The 9,267-nt window shown below is 43.8% G+C and overlaps 1 protein-coding gene across 1 annotated transcript; it reads right to left on the reverse strand.

Annotated features, from left to right (window-relative positions):
- Positions 1–3,265: 3,265 nt before the first annotated feature.
- On the reverse strand, positions 3,266–5,589 carry LOC119321879 (tyrosine-sulfated glycopeptide receptor 1-like). The gene has a single exon (XM_037595396.1). It carries the CDS (start codon positions 5,561–5,563, stop codon positions 3,419–3,421), a length of 2,145 nt encoding a protein of 714 aa, XP_037451293.1. The 5' UTR covers positions 5,564–5,589; the 3' UTR covers positions 3,266–3,418.
- Positions 5,590–9,267: the final 3,678 nt, after the last annotated feature.

The raw sequence follows: 9,267 nt of genomic DNA on the forward strand, positions 1-9,267 counted from the left end.
TAGTGGTTTTAATTGATCTTCAACACTGAAATTATTAACTCCATTTACGATTTATAAATGCTTTACTTTTGATATCTTCATGTGAAATCATTTTTTTTCATTGCCAGATTCTGTTTACTTGTTTTTCTTGTCATAAATAAGGGAAGTCTTTTTCTATTCGCTACCTCTATATATTAGCTCATAAATTTCTCTTTTACATCAGAGTGAAGAAAAAGAAGCAATTTTCTCCACCATCGATTATCTAAGTCCATTACGAAACTGAGGGTATGTCTAGCCAAAGAGTCTCGATAAGCATAATTGATCTAAGAGTACACCTAGTCCAAAGAACACACCAAATGCAATGGCAAACATGACATTGTAGCCTTGTTCTGTGGAGCCTTTAGGCACTTCTACTGAATGGCAGTTGTGAATGTGCATAGAGGCACATAGCTTCGGGTTTCCATCGAAGCTCGTGCTCGGAAAGGTATCGAACTGGCCTCCATGTGGAACAGACCCTTCCAGGTCACTATTGGAAATGTGGAATCTAGAAAGGAAGTGTAGATTATTCAGTGCACCTGGAATTGTACCAGTGAGATGATTGTTTGACAGATCTAGCACCTCCAGGTTTGTGAGATTAGAGATCGTTCGTGGGATCTCTCCAGACAATCTGTTGAAGCCCAAGATGAGCGACACAAGTGTCTTTAACTGTCCAATCTCTGGGGGTATCACACCTGTTAAGTTGTTGCCTAACCTAGAGTGTAATATCGAGGTGAAGGACCGCTGTAAGTAGGCAGCTCAGAGCCCTTTGGGTCTAAACTTGTCGTGATTGTATCTGATCTTAGCACTGGCATCTCCATGAAGCCTGCTGGGATCTCCCCCTGAGGCCGTTGTTTGATAGGTCTATGTAGAATAGGAAGTTTAAGGTGCTGATTCCAGCTGGAATAGATCCGGTTAGCTCATTATTAAACAAGAATAACATCTCCAGATCTCTGAGATTTGATATCCATAGAGGGATCTTCCCAAACAACTGGCAATCTTCCATGCCGAGAACCTTAAGATTCTCAAAACCATCAATTGCTTCATCCCCTGGTATTTCCTCATTTCTGAAGTTGCTCCCAATAAGCAAGGTGGTGAGATTACTAGAACCATCTAGGATCTGAAGTGCACTCTTAATATTTATGAAATAGTTGCCAGCAAGTGATAGGATGGTTAGTGACTTCAGGTGACGCGCTCTGGACGAGAGCTGGCCATGTAACTTGTTGAAAGATAGCTGTAACACAGTCAGTTTGTTGCACAAGTAGATACTCTCTGGGGTTTTGCCAGTGAAGTTGTCATTTGGAGACTGAATTGCAAGCTCCTGCAATAACTGAGTTGTCACATAGGAAGTGGATACTTCCTGAACCCAATCATGCTGCAATGTGGATATGGCCTGCACTACAAACAAATGTCCCATTCTGGATAAAGAATCTGCTGCGCCATTCTCCACTCCCTTCTTGTATATGATCTGAAATTGCAAACCCACCAGTTTGGACATTGCTTTGCGTTGCAGATCAGTTTTCAGTGTTTGGTCATCCAAATTACAGAGACTTCTATGGTCTGTCAGGATTTGAAAAGGGCCACATTGCAAATATTGGAGCCACTTATCCACAAGCCATGATCACTGCCAGAAATTCCTTTTCGTAGATCGAAAGCTTGCTGTTAAGGATTCCCAAAGCCTTACTCATACATGCAATGGGATGACTATTCTGCATCAACACTGCACCCACCCTTGTGTCGCAAGCGTCTGTTTCGACAGTAATTACGGGCACAGTGAGATCAGGTAAAGCTAAGACAGCGGTTTGCAGCATAGCTTGTTTCAAAGCAAGAAACGCTTGTGTTGCTTGTTCATTCCAGTAAAATCCCTTCTTAGTAAGCAGTCAGGGCTTTGAGATCAGTCCATAATGTTTCACAAATTTGTGATTATAACATGCAGCAGGGGCTGGTGTCTCTTCTGACAGCTCCAAAGCAACAACTGCGTCATCTGACAGTACTTCGCCCAATTCTCCCACCTCGATGGTAAGCAACTGGCCTGATCTCTTACACTGATGTTCCTTTGAGTATTTATCACCACATTTGAAACAGAGACCATTGGCACGTCAGATATCTCTTAATTGACATTCTTTGTTAAAATCGTCATCGCCTTGATGACGAGGCCATTCAGTGCGTGCCACTGCCGGCGCGATTATCCCTCTTGCAACGCTTGGTGGATGTTTTGTAGTTGCTGGTGGTCGACTGCGAGGACGCTGATGTTCTGCCTCTTCTTCCTGAATTTTTGCCAAAGCCGCAGCTCGGGTAACACTAGTTGGAGCTTGCAGTCTAAGAGGACCTCGGATTTCATCCCTCAAGCCAAACACAAACTGAGTAACAAACCAACGAGTGCTCATCGCCGGATCTACCGAGAGAGCAAATGGTACATACACTCCTCAAACCGAGCCCTGTAGTCTGTGACTTAACGCAGTTTGTTTTAACTGAAGACTTTGGTCATCTGACCACATACTCAGTCCTGACCAAATTCAGTCACCAGTGCTCCCATGAACTCGTCCCACTTGGCACGCCCATGCAGACGCTTGTATGCTTGGAACCAAAGCGCTGCCAACCCATCCAAGGATGTATAGTGTCGTCGTGCTTACGCAGTGATGTTCCGGCACACATGATACATCTAACATCTCGAAACATGTCAGGCATTGATCTATCCACAGGAGAGGGGTCACACCATGAAATTGAGGGAAATCATGTTGTGGCTGCCGCAGATGATACTCCTCATGCTCGATTGTGGTGTGGCAGGTGGGGCTTTCCTCCAGCTCATGAGGCGAGGAAGGAGCAGTGTGGTAGCCTGCCGGTTGCTGCTGCGAGATATGTAGCAGCGGCGGCGCGGTTCCCTTGTCGGCTTGTGGAGGGGCGGTAGGCTGTGTGATAGTGAACGGCGAGGCAGTCAACTTGCCATTGTCGTGGACGAGGTGCTTGATGCTGTCCATCTCGTCGCCAAATTCCTCCATCTTGCGCAGGCTGTGCACCTCATCGGAGACGGCCTTGATGTCGGTGCCCACGGTTGCGAACCGCGTCAGGATCTCGTTCAGGGTCGCCTGAATCCATCATTCACAGCCTGAACCTTCTCCATCATTCACAGTGGCAATACTGCGGCGAAGTCAAAGTCGTCGGGTCATGATGGCGACCTTGTAAAACACGACAATTAAGGCCTGATTCTATGATGCTATATAGGGTCTTAAATTTTTGCTGTGATTGTGCTACAACTTGGTTTGCTCAACAATATTAAACTTCTTAAGATTCAACTAATACATTATTAAGACACATTGCACATAGATACAGAGATGTGAACACCATAACTGGATACTGGACCATTGCATACTGGATCAGACTACACTGAAGTGGGCTTAGCCGCTTAGCCAAAATATCTAAATAATACTAACTGGTCATATAGCATTCCTACCCCAAAGAACACACCAAAGGCTGTCACAAAAATGACCGTACTGCTGCATTTTTTTGCAGAAACGATGGAGATGGGAGCTGCTTCAACCGAACTACAATGGTTAATAAGCATAGGGCCGCACAGCTTTGGGTTCCCATTAAAACTAGAAGCTTGAAATGTGCTCAGCTGGCCTGTTGTTGGAATAGGACCTTCTAGGTCATTGTTAGAAATGTTGAACTCTGAAAGGAAGTGAAGGATCTCCAATGCTGCAGGAATTTCACCAGTCAGATGGTTATTAGACAAATCTAACCTCTGAAGGTTAGTGAGGTTGCCGATTGATTGTGGGATCTCTCCATAGAAGTTGTTGGAACTCAAGTTCAGGTAAAGGAGTGCTTTCACCTGACCAATCTCTTGTGGGATCACACCTGTGAATTTATTGTTTCCGAGATTCAGCACTTTGCACCAATCACTGTTTATGCGGTATTGAAGTTTTGATGCATCCACAGCATAAATAAGTAGATCAAGGTCAACGAGACTTGGGTCCAAATAGATGGCAGGCTTATCTGATTTTAGCATTGCCATCTCCATCAAGGTGACTGGGATTTTCCCAGAAAGACTGTTGTTTGATACGTCCAGATGGAAGAGGTTGTTTAGGGAGTTGATCCAGCTTGGCATTGGTCCAGTAAGTTGATTTTTAGATAATACCAGTACCTTCAGCCTTGTGAGCTTTGATAACCAAGTAGGTATCCGTCCAGTCAATGAACACTGGTGCATGGCGAGAAACTGAAGATTCTGAAAACCGTCAATGCTTTCATCTTGTGGCATGGCCTCATTCATAAAGTTTCTGCCAATAAGCAGAGTGCTGATGTTCCTGCAGCTTTTAAGAGCATGCAAAGCTTTTGTGATATTCGTAAAGGAGTTTCTACTAAGTGATACGAAGGACAGGTGCTTCAGATTGCCTATTCTCAGGGAGATCTCACCATGGAAATGGTTGGCTGACAACCGCAGTGCAGTCAAATTGCTGCATGAGTAAATGCTTTCTGGAACTATGCCACCAAGATTATTCTCCATGAGATCTAAACTTTTTAGATTCTGTAGGGTGGCGAAGTTTACCTTCCCTAGATCTCCAGTGAGGTTGTTGATCTTCAGATCAATGGTTTTGAGATTTGTGCAGTTGCTCATAGTTGATGGCAGCTCCCCAGACATGTTATTGCTGCCCAGATGGAGCTCCTCCAGCCTCCTGAGCTGACCTATGGACTCTGGGATGGCTCCACTGAAACTGTTCCCTCCAAGGTCAAGAGTAAGCAGACTACTGAGTTTGACTATGTGTGCTCCATCAAGTTCTCCTTGTAAACCACCATTGTTGGGGAAGGAGAGGTACTCTAGCGAGGCAGCGTGGAAGATTTCAACAGGCAGAATCCCACTTAGGTGATTGTTGCCAGCCTTGAGCACTTTGAGCTTGGAGCAATTACCCAGTGTGTTTGGGATGTCGCCACTCAATTGGTTGTAGGAGAGGTCAAGCAAAGCCAAAGATGGCGAGCCAACGCAAAGAGAAGACGGTATGTGCCCAGTGAAGCTGTTATTGCTGGTGTTGAGCGCGATAAGATTCTTCATCACCTTCCATGTGGCTGATGGAAATTCTGAGCCGAACTGGTTGCTTGAGATGTTGAGTACCTGCAGAGGCCGATCAGTGGTAACCAAGGACGGAAGCTCGGGCAGTGGTCCGTTGAGCCGGCTGAAGCTGACATCGAGGACGATGATGCTTCTGGAGAATATGAGCTCCGCCGGAAGACCACCGGAGAGCGAGTTGTGCGAGAGGTTGACGCGCAGCAGGCTGGTGAGGTTGGTGAGGAACGGAGAGATGGGCCCTTCAAGTCCTTTAGACTCCAGGGAGACCCCAGTGACGGCCCCATCTCCATTGCAGGAGATGCCTTCCCACTCGCAGCAGTCCGTGCCGTTATTACGCCAAGACGTGGCGAGGCCACCATCACTCGACAGCCCGGCAAGGAACTGGAGGAGGTTGCGCTTCTCCTGCTCGGTGCATGCATTGGCGGGAGAGGCTAAGAATAGCAGCAGGAACAGCTGCAGCACGACCGGAGGAACTGTGAATGAACACATTGGTTAGTGTTTCTTTCCCCTTCTTGTTTTGCTGTTGCTTGAAGAATGCATGTTGTGGTGGTACTAGCTACCATCTAGCAGTGGATTTATTTGGACATCAGAGCGACTGAACACCATTCATAAGATTCCATATTTCTTGTCATGGGTGCACCTCAGTGCCCGGGGCCATGATCGGTCGGTGCACAAAGAGACAGTGACACTAGAATAGGAAAGCAACATCTGTGCCTACCCATTATAGCTATATTAAAACCCAATAAACTAGTTTATAAAGCTATCACTTAGTTATGGATGGATTAAATAGTTACCGATTAGTCCAAAATTTTCAAGTAGCAAAGAATCAATCTATTATCTCACTGCCCCAAGTTTCATGTTTTAAGCGTAAATGCCTGAAGAGAGTAAGGTTAACTACTTGTTTAGTCATCTTGCTTGACCTATTCATTTTATTGCTCCTCAAGAGTAAACGAAATTGTCCATGAATGTTTGGACCAGCGTGTCTCCATACTTTTTGTCATCCAACACAAGTCTCTGCTCTGCTCGCTAGTTGATAGCCTGGTATCCCAGTTTATTTTCGTCCTATTTTTTCCTCTCACCTCCCACCACCCCCTCCAATGGTTTATTTTCTCACTGTCATTAAAAAACCAAATCCATCATTAAAGAGGAAGATCTTGTTTCGTGCTTGCTTTGACAGGTGATGATTCAATTCAATCACGTAAATAATAAGTAATTAAGAATTCAGAAATCATATCATATACTATGTGGGATCACCTTTCGAAAAGACATACATACATAAGATTATTCTCAATAACCTTCCGAAAAGTCATATATTGTTATCATTATCTCTACTATTAAATGACAATCACAAATTTCCTAATAATACAAAAAAAAAAATAACACATCTTGTTTCTTATCTTACCAAATCACATATATATTTTTGATCTTACCAATCTCTTATATCTCTACCCCTAAAAGGGAAGTTGTTAGTCCGATACGCACGGTTTATTTTCGTCTCCACATCCCACCATCACCCCGCCACGTCGGCTTTCCTCCTCCCGTTGTTCTTTTGTCTACAAACTTAGTACCGCATGTTTATGGCATGAGCTAGTGACAGCTGGCATTGGTACCCAGGGCCGAGGGGGTATCGACCTACTTTTTGGCCCAGGGGTACCAACCTAAATTTTGAAACGTGTTTCATGTCTATGGGAGATATTCTGCTCCACACTTATTCTGTGAGGTCATTTTCCGCCAGCTGTATACCATGATTAATACCCATCATTTTCCGTTTGGAAACTGTTCTATGGTTGTGTTTTTTTCTCATGCTTCTTGTTATTGGATTATTCCTCTGTTCTTTTGTGGCAAAGAAGGTTTGTGCTTCAACTCCCTATATCCGGTTTTCCTCTTGTTATTTTCCTTTTCTTTTTTGGACAAAAAAACAACATATGGTTGTCTGCATATGCGATAGACATTCCTGCTTTCACTACTCGGCAGCTCGAGTTCACCTGTTAAACAACTGTTCTTGATTAAGTCTTTTTTCAGGAGATTGTAATGAAAATTCATTTTTTAATTTGCTTCATGCACTGCCAACCTCTCTTGCTAGCTAAAGGTAGCTAATTTGGCCTCAGATGCAGTTTGCAGCAATATTGTTGTCATGGTTTTCCGTTATTATTTTTTAACGTAGACAACCTTTGTTGCCAAAGCTGCTCCTCTTCATAGTTTTGATTGATTTGTGCCCATATTTGCCCTGCCAGCCAAAATTTTGGCAAGGGACGGCGAGACACGCCCTTCAAGTCCTCTAAATGCAAGGGAGACTTCAGTGACAGCCCTGTCTTCAGGCGATGCCTTCCCACTTGCAGCAGGCCGTGCTGTTGTCACGCCACGACATGGCGAGGCCGCCATATCGCGACAGCCCAGAAAGGAAACGGAGGAGGTTGTGCTTCTCCTGCTCGGTGCATGCGGTGGCAGGAGAGGCCAAGAAGAGCAGCAGGATCAGCTGCAGCACGACCAGAGGAATGGTGAATGAATGCATTGGTTGGTGCCCGCGCCCCCCCCCCCCCTTTTTGTTTTGCTGTTGCTTGAAGAATGCATGCAGCGTTGGTGGTAGTTATCATCTAATAGTGGATTTATTTGCACATCAACACTTCTGAACACCACGCATAAGATTCCCTATTTCATGTCGTGGGCGCACCTTAGGGCCCTGGGCCACGGTTGGTCCATACGCAAAAGACAGCGACACTAGCATAGGAAAGCAACATCTGTGCCTATCAACTAGCTGTAGTAAAAGGCTATAAACTACTCCCTCCGTCCCAAAATATAAAAACATTTTTGACACTAGTGTAGTGTCAAAAACTTTCTTATATTACAGGACGGAGGGAGTAGTTTATAAATCTGTCATTTAGTTATGGATGGATTTAATAGTTACCGATTAGTCCAAAATTTTCAAGTAGCAAGAAGCCAATCTATTATCTCACTGCCCCAAGGTTCATGTTTAAGTGTAATAGTTGAAGAACATATTGGAAGGTTAATTACTAGTTTGCTCATCTTGCCCGTCCTATTCATGGCATTGCTGCTCAATAATACATAGATATAGGTGGTGGTCTTTGGTTACGGACTTACAGCACTACTTTTGTTTACCGCAAGTGTCAGGCTGGCATTGGTAGGCAGGCCCAAAGGGGGTACCAACCTACTAATGGTCTTTGGTTACAGACTTACCACACTAGTTTTGTTTACCGCAAGTGTCAGGCTGGCATTGGTAGGCAGGACCAAAGGGGGTACCAACCTACTAATTGTTGTGTTTTTTCCATGGTTCATGTCTATGGTGGTATTCTGCTCATAATTATTATGTGGATTTCCCACCAGCTCTTTGACTCTTTGTAGCAGATGAATACATATCCATGATTTCAGTTTGAAAAATTGCTTCATGGTTCTGTTTTCTGACTTTTTGTAGCTAATGAATAAATATCCATGATTTCAGGTTGAAAAACCACTTCATGGTTGTGTTTTTCTCATGCTTCTTGTCAGTTCCTCAGAAATCATATTAATGTCATTTCCTTTGGGAGAAGTCTTGAACAAAAGCAGAATTAAAGGTACATATCACATATGCATCATCCATCAATGTAATATTTCAGATGCACAAAAAATGGCCATGGATTATTCCCCTGTTCTTTTTGTGGCAAAGAAGCTTTGAGCTTCAACTTCCTACGTCTGTTTTTTATCTTGTTATTTTCGTTTTCTTTTTTGGACAGAAAAGTAGCATGTAGATGTCTTCCTATCGTGCTTTCACTACTTGGCAGTTCGAGTTCACCTGTTAAACAATTAGTCTTGATTAATTCCATTTCACTACATTGCAATGATTTTTTACTACTTTGCTTAGTGCACTGTCAACCTCTTATGCCAGATAATTCTTTTCTGGCGACTAATTTGGCCTCAAATGCAGTCTGCAGAAGAATATTGTTGTCATGTTTCTCCATTTTGATTTCTGAACATTGACAATTTTGTTGCCAAAGCTGCTCCTCTTCATAGTTATGTTTGATTATACATGTATCTGCCGACACAAATTCGCCTTGACAAATGGCACTTTATCTGTTATATTTCACATTGCCGTGTCTTTCCCATGGATATGAACTCTTCTCTTTCTTTTTTTTTACTATGGAACTGAACTATTTTTTCCTGCTTGCGGAATTGCCATTCTGTTTTTTGCATGCCTTTTA

The sequence above is a fragment of the Triticum dicoccoides genome, chromosome 6B (genome assembly GCF_002162155.2).
Source record: "Triticum dicoccoides isolate Atlit2015 ecotype Zavitan chromosome 6B, WEW_v2.0, whole genome shotgun sequence".
Taxonomy (NCBI): domain Eukaryota; kingdom Viridiplantae; phylum Streptophyta; class Magnoliopsida; order Poales; family Poaceae; genus Triticum; species Triticum dicoccoides.